This window comes from Pteropus medius, unplaced genomic scaffold (genome assembly GCF_902729225.1).
Source record: "Pteropus medius unplaced genomic scaffold, Ma_sr-lr_union100, whole genome shotgun sequence".
In the NCBI taxonomy this organism is placed as follows: Eukaryota; Metazoa; Chordata; class Mammalia; order Chiroptera; family Pteropodidae; genus Pteropus; species Pteropus medius.
Window position 1 is genome coordinate 10,242,121 of NW_024355205.1, and position 17,694 is coordinate 10,259,814.

Below are 17,694 nucleotides of genomic sequence, written 5' to 3' on the forward strand. Positions count from 1 at the left end.
ACATCCTATTTTATCAAAGTGATCACTCCTCAGAGGATTTTATTTAATAAATATAATTCAATTTGTTTCAAATGATGAGCCTTGTCATTATTATAGAGAAATTGTCATCTTGAAAGGGTGTCATTAACACTATAAAGTAAAAAAAGTATGAATATTATAATAAGAAATGATAGAAAAGTATGTGAATAACTTGAAAAATGTTTTATTGAATTAGATATTGGTATTAGAAATGGAATATCTTTATAAATAAAAAATTCAAAATATATGAAACAGTAGCTTTCTAAAATTTTTCCTATTTTTTTTTTTTTTAGGTATGATGGAATTTAGTCTCTTTGGTATATCATATGTAAGTAGCTCTATTTTATCTTCATAACTTGTAAATATTAAGAAACAAACTATTAAAATTAATTAAATGTAACAATGTATTGTAGACGGGAGCAGATATTTGTGGTTTCTTCAATGAATCAGAATATCAGCTCTGTGCCCGCTGGATGCAACTTGGAGCATTTTATCCATACTCAAGAAATCACAATATTGCAAATACTAGGGTACGTAATTACTGCATTTACTCTCTTTCCTTTCACTCCACTAACCACAGTAGTACCCTACCTGGCTGATTTCCAGATGAATGCTCTGAACCTCTGTACATTTACTGAGGATCTTTAAGTCCATCATTCTGAGAATTTTCTGACTTGGGTTATTCTTTATGCTTTTGGATTCAAGACTTGTTAGCTGGCATATATAACGCTGTTCTATATAATATGGGAGTAGCTAGGGAAAAACAAAACAAAACAAAACAAAACAAAACAAAACAAAAAACTGCCTCTGGAACTTCTTCCAAACTGGAACAGAACAATAAGAAAATCAGCTACAAACTAAATAATTAAAAGTGAAAAGTCATTTAGTCATTTTAAATATTAGCATCAATGCAAGAAATGGGGAGATTTAAACGGCAATTGTTAAAACAATGAATTGAGAAATCAAGGGAGAAAAAGGAAAAGAGAATTATGACAACTTAGTTCTGTGTCATAACACAAGTATATACTTTTACTAAGTTGTCTGGAGGAACTGGAATGAGAGGGGAGACAATATTAAAATTATGGAAAATATGGACAATTAGAGGCAGTATTTAACTAAGTGCTAAATGTTATGATGTTGACTTTCAGTAAGAAATGTAGAGGAAAGATAAATTATCAAAAGCACTTCACGGAAGGATTGTAGACAAAGCTGGTCTTAAAAACCATAGTAATTGAATGGTAGAGCTCACCATGTCCTTGAAATTTTTGTGCCACTCCGGAAATTTTAGGCAAAAAAGAGGAGAGGATTTATTTTAGACAATAAAAATGATTATCTACATAAGGTAAGAAGACAGAATGGGATCATATTTTGGAAATATTTGAAAGTTGGTCAACAGAGACATAACTTGATGGAATAAAAATATTTTAACAGGAAAACTTGTCAGTAATGCAATTTAGAAAGTTATAATATTGAGAGTGGGGCATGAATCAATATCAATAGAAGCCTGAACAGAGATTCATTCAACAAGTATTCATTGAGAATCTGCTAGCTAATATTTATAAAACCTATCTTACTGATTCATATAATATAGGAAGGAAGAGATAATAGATAATTATGTATATATTTATATTTATACTTATTTTTATATATTTATATATGTATTTATATAAAATTTCATGTACAAATAAATGCATATAAAGGAAAATGAGTAAGCTAAAGTGACAGAAATTTATGGGGGTTCTATTTTAGAAGAGGTACTCAGGGAAGTACTCTCGGATAAAGTGAAATTAGCATTAGAGCACAGACTTGAATAAGAAAGATCAACCATGTAAATATGTGGGGGAAGAGAATTCCATTTGAGAGGGAACAAGTGAAAGACCCTAAAATTGGAATGTGGCAGGAGTTTTTCGAGAAGATGAAATGGAGGCGGCAAAGACTAAGGAAGAATTTCTAAATAAAAATCTAAAGAACAGAAGCCTCAACTTAAGTTTAATTGTGAGATAATAAAATTGAATTTAGGAATGTATGGCTTAGAATTATATGCTTGTAAAACCACATGTTAAAACTGAAATGACATCAATGAAATTGATAAGCAACAGTTACAATCTTTGTCTCTTCTTACTTGACTTTGAAACTAGTAATGTGATCAAATACAGCTTAATAGTTCTTGGAACATTTAATTTTTAAGGTTGTGCCCATTCTAATACTACATATACCAGTAATAACAGTCATCATTCAAGTATTCTTACTCCTGAAATCTAGAAAAGTTGTTATCTTCATAGATATGACACAGCTGTTAAGGGCCTTATTTCAGTTGATATCAACTGAAATAACAACAACAACAACAACAAACATTGAAAGTGTTGCCTCTGGAGTTACGTGGCAGCCTTGTTTTGTTCCCCTGGTACAAATTAAAATATAAGATACTAATTGCTTTAACTGTGTATTATTTTTAACTAGTTAATGCAACATTTTTTAACAGGCATTTAATGTCTCCAGTATCAGTTTTAGTCTTTTTTTACCTGGAGTTTGTATTCTGGACAGACTTTGACATGTTCTTTTCTCTTTTCCAACATTAATTAGGTCTTCTCTGCCTACTATACTATTAATTCTTTTGTACCATAATTTATTCTTTTTTCAGGGGAACACACAATGTGCAGGGTTTCCACTATGAGCTCTGCATGTCTCTATTTCAATCCACTTTTGTGTAGCATTTCATTTCTTTCCTAAACTTTTTACCCCTACACTGAGTATCATCGTTATTGATAGCATATTTGTCACCCATTCAGATGTGAACTATTCTTTATATATGATCACTTAACTAAATCAACTCAGGGGCTTAATTTGCATTTTTCTTATTAAAATGTTAATCTTGTGCATGCACTCGCCATTGTGAGAGCTAGAAATACTATTGCATAAGATTTTTATGAAGATAGCACATGACAGTAAATTAATATTATTCCTTACTTTTTATTCCCCAAATACATTTTGAAAACAATAATTTAAACAAAGACAAAAGTTAACGTCTACTTCAATTTGGTTTGTTTCAGAGACAAGATCCACCTTCCTGGAATGAAACTTTTTCTGAAATGTCAAGGAATATTCTAAATATTAGATACACTTTATTGCCCTACTTCTATACACAGCTGCATGAAATTCATGCTCATGGTGGCACTGTTATTCGACCTCTTTTGAATGAGTAAGTACAAATTTTTCCTACCACAGAGAGATAGCTTTCATTTAATTAAATCAAAAATGCCGTTAAGTACAATATACAATATTTTAAACTATAAATTTTCATTGTTATTTATTATACATTTTGGGTTAACAAATATTTTCATAAATAAATCTTCTAACAAATAGACTAATATATGTCTTGGAAAATGAAACAGCAGTTATTAAGAAGTAATTATTGTTCTTAGGAATAACTATTGTATACCAAGTGTTATTCTAAATGATTTACATAGAGTATTTTCAAAATGTTTTTAACACAATATTATCTCAATACTATGACTGAACTAACTGAAGTTTACAGCAGTTAAGCAAATCTATCATGTATAAATTTCTGACAGAAGAAGTCCATTTCACCTCTTCTTGGAGGTGTGCTAATGGGGTACCCTAGAGCGGTTTTAACATTCTCCTTAGAAAATTGTTTCGGATTCACTCCTTGAAGCTCAAACTGATATTGGTCAAGTCTTGAAGTTCTATTCTGTGGATCATAGTTGAAAAATTTTAGCCTAGTTTATTTTTAAGACAAATACAAACCAATTCTTATTGTAAATGTTACAAAACACACACACACACACACACATTCGATCAAAAATACAGAAAAAAAATACATGGAAATAATCATAGTATACTTAGCTTCTTGTGTACCATATATTATTAGAGTAATTGATTAAGGTGATTTGTTTTACTGTACTATTGATAGATCAGTAAAAAAAAAACACAAAAAACAAAAAAACTACACAGCATATTCTACTCCAATTAAACAGTAGTACCCAAGGTAAAAATGACCAAAATAACAAGTTGATCAATATGCCTTCTATTCTAATAAAACATCTAGCTTTCTCAAAAAAAATTTTAAGTTCTTTCTAGATTCAAATTTTCAAATTATCCTCTCTATTTGCTTTATTAAACCATAATGCCTTCTTTATTTCTGGTAACATTTTACTAATCTCTTGTCTCTCCCTCTTTGTCATTTCCCTATTGACTTCCCAGAATAGTTAGAGTATTAGTTCTGGACTGAGTCTCCAACCAGAAACATTATTATTAACCGTGTAGACTCTTATCTGATTGAGAAAGCCTGGGTGTTAACATCCATTGGAAGTTCGGGAAGAGTAAACTCAGCAGTTCATCTTGGCATTAATCTAAGTTTAGAGTAAAACAAAACAAAACAAAAACAAAAGAACAAAAAAAAAACCCACAAAGTTTTTCACTTCCATTTTTTAAATTTTATTTTATTGAATTTATTGAGATAACATTGGTTAATAAAATATATAGATTTCAAGTGTACAATTCAATACATCATATGTTCATTGCATCGTGTGTTCATCATCCAAAGTTAAATTACCTTTCATCAGCATATATTTGACCCCCTTTCCCACTATCTACCTCTCCCTTTCCTCTTTCCATTTGGTAAATACTAAACTGTTGTCTATGTACATGAGTCTCTGCTTGTTTGTCTTGTTTGTTGCTTTCAGTTTTATATCCCACATATGAGTGAAATCATAAGGTTCTCAACTTTTTCTGTCTGAATTATTTTGCTTAGCATGATAATCTCAAGGCTCATCCATTTTATCTTTTCTTGTAGCTCAGTAATATTTCATTGTATGTATGTACAATATCTTATCCAATAATTTATCAAAGGACACTTTGTTTGTTTCCAATTCTTGGCCATCGTGAATAATGCTACAGTGAACATTGGGGTGCATATATCTTTACAGATAAATGTTTTTGAATTTTTTTGTTTTCGAATTAGGTCCCAGAAAAGGGACCTAATGGGTCTTATGGTCATAATTCTATTCCTAATTTTTGAGGACCGTCTATACCATTTTTCATAGTGGGTGTACCAATTTACATTCTCACCAGAAGTGTATGAGGGTTCCTTTTCCTCTGCTACCTCTCCAACACTTATTATTTATTACTTGTCCTGTTGATAATAGCCATTTTAACAGGCATGAGGTGGTATCTCATTGCGCACTTCCATTTTAATTAGAAGAGAAATGTGGACATTTAATAATGCCTATTCTCAAACCATAAAAAACAAATTTTATTTTTTCCATTTATATCTCAAATTTGGAATAACATATAGAATAACATTTAATGACATATAAATCCGCTATTCAATGAGCTCTAATTCAAGTAGGATAGGCAAACTTTTTTCATAGTTATCAAATAAAGATACTTATAGCACACTTGTCTCACAATTCTATACCAGGGTGTGTATAATTTTTGCTTTCTAGTTTGTTGATTTTCTACTAGAAAAGTTAATACTTGTACTTCTGTGAGTTCTCTGTAAAGGAGATTTCTCATTCTGTTTGTCTTACACATCCATCATAATTCTCTGCATTTTTTCAGAAGTTTAGTCATAGTCTAGATTTACTCATAAAGTATTGTACTGCTGCACCTTAAATTCCAAGTCATAAAATTGTTTTTATTTTTGTTTTATAGTTTGGTTTTCATTTTAATCCAAAAAGTCCATACAGTAAAATGTGATTTAAATACTTATTTCATGTTATCCAGAAAAGATAAAGTTCTTTGATTTAATTATTTGTAAATATTTTTCAAGGTTCTTTAATGAGAAGCCAACCTGGGATGTATTTGAGCAGTTCTTGTGGGGCCCAGCATTTATGGTTACCCCTGTATTACAACCTGTAAGTCCTACCACATATTTCTGTTCACAAAATAATTTTTTCCTAATTTATATGTCTTTAATGACTATATCTTTAAATTTCAGGATACTTACACGGTACAAGGCTATGTCCCTAATGCTCGGTGGTTTGATTACCATACGGTAAGCAATTAATGAATTCTGGGGAATTGCCTAAATAGAAATGGGTAATGGTTTGATCCTAAACTAATTTTCATTAATGACATATTTGGTTTACTTTTCACTTAAAAGAGTCAGATATTTCTTGCTAATTATAGCTGAATTAAATCAACACATAGCGAAAGAGAATTAATTTATTCTGCCATCATTTATTATGTAGTCATTGATTTATTTTACCAAATAAACATGGAGAGTATACATTGTACACCAAAAAGTCATTGCCCTTTGCTGGATATACAAAGTGATCATTAATGGTAATGCATTTCTTCCAAGAATAATGCATGTGCCGTCAGGAATAGCTTTTGTGATCTTTCGAAAACCCATACATTTTCTGCATGTGAGCACCACAAAAAGAGGTAGTGGTAAATTACTTTCAAGCTATCAATAAACCAAGAACTAAATATATGTTTTAAATATGATTTTCTCAATAAACATTTGTGTCTTTATTTAAAATTGAAAATGTATCATTTGATTTTATAAATGTGTCCTTCAAGTAGCAATATTGCTGATGATTCCACTTCTTGCTGTTTTTGTTCTTCCTTCCAACTCTCTGATTTTCAGGGCCAAGATATTGGTGTCAGAGGAACATTTAATGAATTTGATGCTCCTTTATATAAAATAAACCTGCATGTCCGTGGCGGTTACATCCTACCATGTCAAGAGCCTGCTCAAAACACATTTTACAGGTAAACAAAAAGTTTACAGAGCTCAGATTAAATTTCGAGATACATCACCTAGAATTGTCAAGAATTGGGAAGGGTCTGAGATTCTACCTTATTTCCAAGAATACAAGTTAGCCTGCCAGTTTCATGGATGCTGTGTCAAAAGCAAAGACCTTTCTTACTCATGGCATACCAAGAAATGTGACTTTTATGTTAGCTTCAGTTTTCCCTGTCCCCCAAGTCCCATGGGTGTGACATGGAGTGGTCCAGGCAGATGCTGCACATGCAGGAGGTTTGTGTTACAGCTAAAGAATTCCAACTCAAGGAAACCCAGTTTTTATATTGGGCTATAAGCAAACCTGTCCATTCTTTGCTTTGAAGGGAGATATTATCTTTATTATGCTGGACAGTAATTTTTTTTAATTAATTAAACAAACAAATACTACTCTGTCTTGTAATACTGTTAACTTTAAAAACATCCTTTAAAAGATGGTTCAGAAGAAAAACTCTTAGCGCCTCTACGTGTAAGATGTACAGAAACTTGAAAGTCTCATAGAAAATTGTCTTCAAACATGATATTCTCTCATAGTTAGAAAGATTAACAGAATAATATACCAACTAAACCTTAATGTCCTCTGTATAAATATACAAAGATATTGACAAGTGAATGTCATATATTTTGAAAGACTGCTTACCTAAGTTCATTGTTTCATCTACCTATGACATGAGGAAAGAAATATTACTTCATGAAAAAAAGATTTTTAAATAAACCTTTTTTAAAACTTTAACCAAATATTGCTTAGAGGACTTCTCTTTCCTTCCTCTTACCTGTTCTCTTTTTTGCTTCCCTCTGCCAGTCCCGTGAAATATTCCCTGATTCACTTTAGTCTATGAAAATGTAGATATTCATTGATTTCATTACACCTTCAAACTACTAAGTCCACTGCTGTCCACAGAAGATCCACATGTGTTTCTCAGTAGCCTTGTCCTATATAAAGATGGAAGATAACTCAGATTTTCTATCCATTACCATTCATAATTTATTATTTTGCTAATACCTTCTCTTCTTTGCCCCAGGATACCCTACCTGATATTCTCTCCCTCTCATTCAGCAATATGTCCAATCTATAGGGATCAAGGGTCCACTTTGTCTCCTGTGACTGACGTAAGAGTGAATCTTTTATATCAGTCATAGAGTCTCTATTTTTACTGCCTAAATTCCTGGCTTAGACATTCAGATTCTAGAGGACTTAGTCCTTCTTTCTCCTCTCTTCTCATGCTGTTTCTACTCTCTTGGTGATCTACATGCTTACAGCTCCAGTTGGTGTGAATAATCTCTTTCTATTTTCTGGAACTATCCAGATATATTTCTATCAATAGTTTACCCTGGCATCAATTAAAGATAAGAAAAATGATTTTACCTGAAAAATGAGGGCTTCATGGAAGGAATTATTCGTAAGTTGTTCCTTGAGTAATCTTTTTGTTATGAGCGAGAAGGAGGCTATTCTGTGTGTATGTGTAGGAGTAAAGTAAATAGGATATTGGATATTAGGTTTAGGTATATAGGAAAATGCAAGCCATGAAATTCTTTTCAATCTCAGATTTAAAATGCATTAGAAGATTGTGGGTTAAACCAGATTTTTAATGTTGCTAATAAGATATACTTATCTTTCACCCCAGTAAACTAAACTGAAATACATATGTATGTGTATGTGTATTCATGTTAAAACATGCTTTTATGGAAAATATTAAGTTGCTATGAAGATTTAAACTCTAGATAGTCTGGATATTTTAGGAGACTTCTTTGGCAGTACAAACTTAGGTATTTGTGATTGGAAAAGGCAGATAGCTAAGTATAATTTGTCTGAGAAATCCTTCCTTAGCAATAAGAAGCTGTCAAATCAACTTGCTTGTACAAACAGATCTATGTAGTCACAAGTTTGAGAGTATCCATTCCAAAGATAGGACTTATAACTTGCTGACTACAAACCACATCCTTATTAACAATTGCCAGTGATAATTCAGTGATTTATATATGGAAATGTGAGAGTCTTAACACATGAGATTAAAAAAAAAACTATTAAAATAGTTTCATGTTTAATGGTCAATGACAAGATTACCAGAAAGAATAAATATATCGATAAACTTAATACAGTTTTAATTATTGTAAATGAGGCCAATTCTGATTTATTACAGTAGGTGAATCCTTGAGATCGAAATACATGCATGATATTTTTATTAAATGTCAAGGATTTTAAGGTTTATACCATTCTCATGAAATCATAAAAAAGGGGAGTTTTTATTTTCTTTGTCTAAAAGTTTGCATTCTCCTTGATATTCTTAGTTGTGTTCCCTTGCATACTTATATGGATGTCATATCATAACAAGATATATGCTATTCTGTAAACTTATTTAACAAACGTTATTCTATTTCTTCCCTTAGTCGACAAAATTACATGAGGCTCATTGTTGCCGCAGATGATAATCATATGGCACAAGGATCTCTGTTTTGGGATGATGGAGAGACTATAGGTAAGTGTTCCACTTAGTAAATAAATGTAATTGATGACATACATATCATCACATTACTTTTATGTTATCTACATTTTGGAAGCTAAATAAAAATAGAATATTATCCAAAGCTAAAATAGTTTAATAAATATTTGAATTAATTTAACAAACAGTGTTACAAATATTTAAAGACTTTCTTTTTATCCTAAATATAGTTCATCTATATTGTAAGTGTCTGAATAACCAGAGATTTGTATCAGCAAGGGTTATATATCTGTCATTTTTGCACTCCCAGAACCTAGCCCAGTGGTGTTTACATAATAGAGACTCAATATGTGTGAGGTTAAGGATGCCTCTAAAACATGAGATAGTCCAGAAATAAAACTCAAGTTTGGTCTCTGTTCTATTGGCTATTATGTTGTGTTGTTTTTTGTTTGTTTGTTCATTTTTAACATTTACCATTATTGACATGAAAATTAGCAGAATTCAGACTTAAACCTATTTTTATTCCATGGCTCTTCCTCAAGACCAGACTGAACTGCTAAACTTTTAGCAGTGCACACTCTGTTGACCCTTGTCATCAGAATCCCCTGGGGGTGGTTTGTAAAGAATGTAGATTCTGAGGCCCGTCTAAACTCTATTAATTTGGGAAGAGGTCCAGGAATCTGTCTTTGAAGAAAATGTTTCCAGGTGATTATTATGCTGTTAAGTAAATATTGGTAGAGGATTAGGTTTACAGTACCAGCTCTATTGGATAAGAACTATGAACATTTTCTGCATACAAACCTTAGTCATAAAACTAACACCTGGATGGAGCTGAAGTTCTCATGGGGCATTTCACTACAATTTAAATGATGCACAGATGAGAGATTTTACATTAAAAGCAAAGACATATATCTTTCATTTTTTTCAGGTACATCATGGTTAATATTCTACAACCATAAGAAATAAGAATCTATTAGTAAATAAAGTATATCAGAAAGTTGATATAAGAATAATATAGTAGTAATCAAGACTCAAAAGAAAACTCTTCCAAGTATTTTGTGATTTAGAAGTTGAAAAATCAATTAATTAAATTTTAAAATCCTATATTTTTAGAGTCCTTACTTTAATTAACACACTAACTGAGGTTCTACTGGGTTTGCAGCCTTTCTTCTCTACCTGGGTCCAGCAGGATACGCTTTAAACTTGCCTATAATTTCATAGGGTGTAAAGTTGAGGTATGCATAATTTGCATCCTTGTCTTGGGATCTTTGAATCTTACTGCACAATAAATTGAGTAAATTCCTTCTAACAGCAAGGAAGACGGCTTCTTTAAGAATTTTTTCTCTAACTCTTCCTAATAAATAAAGATATAGATGAAAGAACTTGGTATGACCTTTACCCTACTGAAGTTTTATGGCAGATTTTTTTTTTTCTAATCATTGGAAAGAAACTGAGCATAACTCAGATATTTCTATGATCTCTTCATACAGGCAAAACAAATGGTCTTGATCAATTATATCTATTTTTTTGTTATATTTTATAATCTCACTACATTTATTATAATTAAATATATATAAAGATTTCAAAAAATCCCCTGTAATTTCTTGAGTAAACAGTAACAGTACACAACAAATGCTTAGTGTCTCTGTAATTATTAGATTAGAATCTTCAAAGAAGTTTTTTGTCACAGCAATCTTGCCAGTCTAGTTGCTAGGCACCCATCTAAATTATATTCTCTTTTAAGTTCTTTTAAATCTTATCAAATATTATTATTTGCCGACATATTCTTTCTTCCAAAAAATTGAAGATAAATGAAAGTAAACTATTTTGAAACTTGTATACATTAAGTAATTTGTGACCATTCTAGCTAACAAATTTGTAGCTTAGTAAAGTGTTAATTTATCCTACTTATACGAATAAAATAGACATATGTGTACCCTTCGCTAAGTCATACATAGTATTTTTGTCTTATTTATTAAAAATAACAACAAAACTGCTTATAACCTCCTACTAGCTGTCACTTGTTTTCTTTTAACTCAGAGTTCTATACTTTAAAAGTTGCCCTTAAAAACTGAAGTTATAATTCTGTATTTAAAGTTAAAAACTAAACTATTTTGCCTTAAAATGCATATTAAATATGGCATGCACAGATTGCCTTGGTTCAGAGCATAGCCTCTCTCCTGGGATGCTCCAAGTCCAGCTACAAGTAGCTACTAACCACAGATTGCTTTGTAACTCCTACCAGGTGGCTCCAGGCTGGGCACAGGCAGTGGCTGACATAGGCCTGCACCTGAGACCCTCCCAAGAGGCCCCAGAATCAAAACACCCCAGGATCAGCTTTACACCACACCAGAACACCACCCAATTAGCTCCACAAATGACACACTCAAAGGGCTGATTCAGCAGGCACCAGAGCAGGGGTGGGAGGTAAATGAAAAAGGTGAAGATATTAAGAAGTCCAAATTGATAGTTTTGAAATTGTCAAGGGGATGTAAAGTACAGCATAAGGAATATAGTTGATAATATTATAATAACTACGTATAGTGCTAGACTAATCAGGGGATCACTTCGTAAATTACATAAATGTTTAACCATCATGCCATACACCTAATTAATATAATGTTGACTGTCAACTGTAGTTTAAAAATTTGAAAAATTAAAAGTAATAAGTCATGTATACATTAGTATAGAGAGAAAAAACATTTTAGACAGAATATTTAATTTTAGTAAAGGCAGAATTAATCTCAAATTAGCCAATTTTTCAGAGAACGAATAAATACAATCCTGGCATGTATAAGTGAAAAAGGGAATTAAAATATGTTGTTTTTTCAATGTTATTCTAACACGTTTCAATCATGCATTTGACTCTATTTTGCCTTGCTGTCTTTCACTCAGTTTAGTTTTACATAGGAACATAATCTTAGAAGTCAGGGAAAACTAGCCTTGATTCTAGTCTTTGATAATGCACGTGATCCCTGACTTAATGATGGCTTGATTTAGAATTTTTTGACTTTACAATGGTGCAAAAGTGATACACATTCAGTAGAAATGGCACTTCAAATTTTGAATTTTGATTTTTTCTGGGTGATACTCATGTTAGGCAGTGGCAGCGAGCTGCAGCTCCCAGTTAGCACATACAATTGTGACAGTAAATAGCCAATACTCTGCAGGGTACTATGTTGTCAGCGTTTTCGTGATATCGTGTTTTGTGTTTTCTATGTGTATTCAATGAATTAAATATTCAACTTTATTATAAAATAAGCTTTGTGTTAGATGATTTTGCCCAACTAATCTCAAAAGGCTAATGTAAGTATTCTGAGCATGTTTAAGGTAGGATAGGCTAAGCTATGATGTTTATAGTTTTAGATGTATTAAATACATTTTTGATTTACTATATTTTTAACTTCTGATGGGTTTATTGAGATGTCACCCCATTTTAACTCAAGGAGGATCTGTAATTTGTTGTTTCACTTTTGGCCATTTATTTAATTTATTTGAGGCTCACTTTTCTGTACAGTGGGAACAATAATAATACATATTTCAAAGTAGTGTGATAAAGTACTTAGAATTTGACAAAAAGTAAGCACTTAATATATTATAGTTGTAAGATTATTTTTAAATGCCTTTAAAATATGGCAAGATTATATTTTAGATAGAGATAAACCCTATGTTTGATCAGTTTGAATACAGTTGACCTGTAATAATCTCAAAGTTACATATTTTTTTAAATGACACTAAAATAAGTTGCCAACATGTTCATTTTTCTTTACAAATGTTATTTTATTGCCTACCCTGTCCTTCTAGAACCTTCCTTGGTGACTCATCTTTCATATTTTAATGTTCTCTTGGGCTGTGTTTGAACAAATTAAATAAACAAAAAAAATTAGATCTGCATTGATGGTTTTGATACCTTTACACTGGGAAAGAGAAGCAAAATATATTAGTATTTACTGTTCTTCTTTGGAAATATAAATATATCACTTTTTTTTCTTTATAGATACCTATGAAAGAGAACTATATTTCTCAGTACAATTTAATTTAAATAAGGTATGTATTCATATCAGATCATTTATATGAAATTGTGCTAAATAATATTGGAAGTTTTATGCCATATATATTTTTTAAAAGATTTCATTGTTCTTTCAAATGACAGATTTAAATTATTTCTTTGTCTTTGTAGACCACCTTGACAAGCACTATATTGAAAAGTGGTTATGTAAACACAGATGAAATGAGGCTCGGATTTATCAATGTATGGGGGATAGGAACAACAACTGTTAATGAGGTTAATCTCATATATAATGGAAATCAAGAGTCACTTAATTTTACTTCGGAACCAACAAAGGAGGTAAGTGACATAAGAAAAAAAATTTTAATGAAGCTATTCAAAATGTCTACATAGATGTCTTCAATTTCTAAGCCCTAAAAAAAAAAAAAAAGAGAGACAATTATAGTTCTACTATAACTTTTCTTGTTTATTTATTTTCATTAAATTTCCATATCTATTTCCATAATATAATTCTGGATAAGCTGTCATACAAATCAACCTAATAGCATCTATTTTAAAATTGTCTTGATATAATTAAAGCAAGATTAAATTTACCTTAAACCTGTAAATCATTGTCATCTCTATATGGTAAAGTGCCTCAAAATTTAATATTTTTCAAAAATAAAATGTCCACATTTCAATTTTTAATATATCTTAGATAAAATATATTTGAAAATCCTTGCAAAGTTAATAGAATTATCTATTAGCACTCATGAATAATTTAACACTCAGGTGTATGAGGGTATAATTCATAGGTTAAACAAGGAGTCAGAATTCTTATGTTAAAGTCTCATTGCTGCCAATAATTAGCTTTTTATTTTGAACAAATAACTTTAGGCATTTTTTTCTTTCCAATTAAATAATAACATGCAAGTAAACAATCTCTTAAGCTCCTTCTAATCCTAAATTCTGTAAATTTGTCTTCTGTAAAAGTAGATTTCAAAAAACATGTATTCTATAAATCAGCTGTTATAATTGTTTGATACAAATTTAAGGCTACATCTGCACAGCTAAAACTGTATGAGTCTTTGTATACACCTCTGTTTGTGTTTAAAGTTGAATAAAGTAACTAGCTATTAATCAACCAGTCACTTCACATGAATTTAACTTACACAATAGCCATTTATTTGATTGACTTCAACTGAAAAACTAATAATTGTGTCTTGGACACGGTCTTGGGTAATCACAGACTTAACAGGTTATGAAAGCTGAATATCACTTGAGGGGAGATTTTATCCCATTGAAACTTAACACTTGTCTTATTTTTACTGCTGGTTTGTAGTCAAGTGAGATTTATCTAGAATTATAATATGGAAATAGATACGGAATATGGAACTATCTTAATTATTACTTTGACATTAAAATACTTTTATTTCTTTAAATTGTATCAAGGTTGGGAAATTAGAGTTTTGTATATTTAATGTCCTTCCTTGGTAAAATAAAATTGATAACCTATAGTTTCACACTCATGTTTTTTCTTTTTGAAATTTTAATGTTTTTAAATTTTAATGTAAGGGAATCACTGATTTAGTGGTCTTATATGGCAGACCAAGAAACAGTCCCTGAAAAAGAACAATTAATTCTCTAGGAATAAATAATCAATGGTTACCGATAACATTTAGAAATCATTTTTTTGAACTGCCTAATGTTCAGCAGATCAAAAAAGTATGGTTTGATTTATATATTTTCTTACTCTTTATTTACTACTACAATCGTAAAAAATAAAGCTCACAATTTTTACTATAAAATAAACTACATACAGTTAGCTAAACAGTGTTAAATACTTTAACATATAAAGTATTATTTCAAGTTTATTTTGACCAAATACTTAGCATAAAAACACACCACTTATAAAGAAAAGTCCATTCCACTGCTTTTAAACACGTTCACAAAGAATTTTAAGTATTAAGATAACATTTTTTACAATGTTTTATTACTTCAGTTATTTTAAAAGAAGCTATTAACTTTATTAACAATGAAGTGGTTTCTTCTAAGTACATTTAAATAAAACAAATTTTTATGAGTACCTATTGTTTCCTAAGCCTTTATAGATAAATGAGAGTAGGAGAGAGTAGTTAATTGCCCTTACCCATGGGTGTGGGAATTATATGCAAAGGATGATTTAATTGCTCTATCAGTTCAATTTTTAAAATAAAAGTTTCCTAGCAGCAATTATGCCTAGTTGCCTTTTGTGCCAGTATTAAAAAGCTATGCAATGTATTTATTGCTTTTCATTTTGGTATAAAGGAACTAGATTAGGTTTTGGTGTGAGATTGGTCAGTTTCAAACCTAGCTAATGAATATTAAGAAAATTATTTAATTTTTACCTTTCAAACTCTTCTATAAAATGTTAGCAATAAATCCTAAGACTCTGTGCTTTAGTGAAGAATACATTTTATAAAGCCCCTAGAAGTGTGTCTGGTACTCAGTAAGTAGTCAAGAAATGTTGATTCTCTTCATCTTCTTTTGCGTACTTGATGATTGAATTCAAACTTTCTGAGCTAAAGCACAGAGAGTATTTGAGACAAAGCAGCAATAGTTAGGTCTAATGACATCATCATATTACAGATATTGGCGATAATAGCTTAATAAGTCACCTCCAATCTTAGTTCCTATATGGTCTAACTGAGATTCTCTCCATTGAGAGAAAGTAACACATGCAAAATTGATATCGATAATAATTTCAGCATTATAAAGCTCTTTGAGATTGATGGAAAAGAAAACATTTCTAATCTAAATTTTGTGTGAAAATGACTAGATAATATTTGAGTGTGGGAAGTATAAAGATTTATGTCGTATAATTATGAATAATTCCATAGGTAGGACTCATGGAGAAAGAGTAAAATAATAGAAATAAGTAGTCTTAGTTGTCGCTGTCTTTTGAAAACCACTCCACCTCTCTGGGACTTATTTTCATCATCTGTATAATGGGTGAATTGGGTGAGATTATTGTTAAAATGGTTGTAGACACTTCGAAATAAAAATTCATTCAAACGAAAAAGAAAAACAAAGCATATCTTGCTTACTTGGAGAACATTTATTTATGGAAATAGTCTTTGTTAAAAAATGTTTCTGATTGATTAAACAATTAATTGTCATTTTACTCTTTTTTAGATATTAAATATTGATCTGACAGTGAATAATGTTAGTATAGATCAACCAATAGAGATCACCTGGTCATGAAGATTGTGATCAATTCCAGTTGCCAAAGGGAGATAACATCTGGATTTAAGTTTCACCATACTTATAATGTTTCCTCTTCATTGGTTTCTTATGTAAAATATAATTACATCTATCTAAAGTTATTGCACAGTCTATGTCAAAATGAATACTAATTTTATTATATTAATGTGTCCTGGATTCAATTTTTTAAACATATACAGTAGGATTAAAATAATTCTAGTTACCCTTGCTAAATATGTTAAAACTGTAAACTAGTTAGTTACTAAATATATGTGTTTAACTAAAATATAATTAAAACAGATGATTTTTTAAAATTAACTGAAATTTTTGTTTAATTATACAATATTTTCTTCAACGTTTAGTAGATTTAAGTTATGTACCAATAGTTGTCATCAGATTTAATTATTTCTTAGTATGTACATTTAATTAAAAAACAATATAAGATGTATATAAGCATACGAAATTAAAATTTTCTCTTTATTTTCTAAAGGAAATTATCTTAGTTTGAGTTGCTGTAACAAATTGCCATAGACTGAGTGACTTAAATAATAGACCTTTATTTCTCATAGTTCTGGAGTCTGAGAAGGTCAAGATCAAGGTGCTGACAGATTTGGTATGTGGTGAGGATCTTTTTCCTGGTTTACAGACAGCCATCTTCTCATTGTATCTTCATATAACAAAGAGCAGAGTAAAAGGTCACAATCCTTCTGATGTCTCTCTTATAAGGTACTAATTCTATTCATGAGGACTCAGCCCTCGTGGCCTAATTATCTCTCAAAGGTACCATTTCCAATCCAAATATTATCACATTGGGGACTAGAATTTCAACATACAAATTTGGGAGGGACACAAACATTCAGTACATAGCAGAAATCCAAATTTCTTTTTCTAGCTTTGTTTTATATTTAGGAGAAAAAAATATTCTTGTCTATTCTGTTTAGTTGAATAAATTATTTTAGGTCATTCATTCAGATTAGAGGACTCTAAATCATGGTATAATACTTTGGTTGCTTTAAATTTACTTAATCAACTAATATCTGTAATTTGGTATAATTCCTTCTTTACCTAATAATTGAAATATTATTATAAGGGAATATTTAATTCATAACTCAGAATACAAAAAATGGGAAAATAATGATGATAATGATGACAGTAATGATGATGATGGTAGTAATAATAATAATAAATAATTAAGTGTACTTGTAAGAAATAGTATAGCAGTTGAGGGTATTTGA

The 17,694-nt window shown here is 30.5% G+C and overlaps 1 protein-coding gene across 1 annotated transcript in view; it reads left to right on the forward strand.

The window, feature by feature from the left end:
• SI (sucrase-isomaltase) overlaps positions 1–16,509 on the forward strand; it is an 84,485-nt gene extending 67,976 nt beyond the window's left edge. The window contains exons 39-48 of the mRNA XM_039857313.1: positions 312–346; positions 432–548; positions 3,069–3,217; positions 5,810–5,894; positions 5,978–6,034; positions 6,632–6,756; positions 9,176–9,264; positions 13,226–13,275; positions 13,409–13,576; positions 16,391–16,509. Of these exons, the coding sequence (XP_039713247.1) occupies positions 312–346; positions 432–548; positions 3,069–3,217; positions 5,810–5,894; positions 5,978–6,034; positions 6,632–6,756; positions 9,176–9,264; positions 13,226–13,275; positions 13,409–13,576; positions 16,391–16,459 (944 nt within the window). The 3' untranslated portion in view covers positions 16,460–16,509. The remainder of the gene's footprint in view (positions 1–311; positions 347–431; positions 549–3,068; positions 3,218–5,809; positions 5,895–5,977; positions 6,035–6,631; positions 6,757–9,175; positions 9,265–13,225; positions 13,276–13,408; positions 13,577–16,390) is intronic.
• Positions 16,510–17,694: the final 1,185 nt, after the last annotated feature.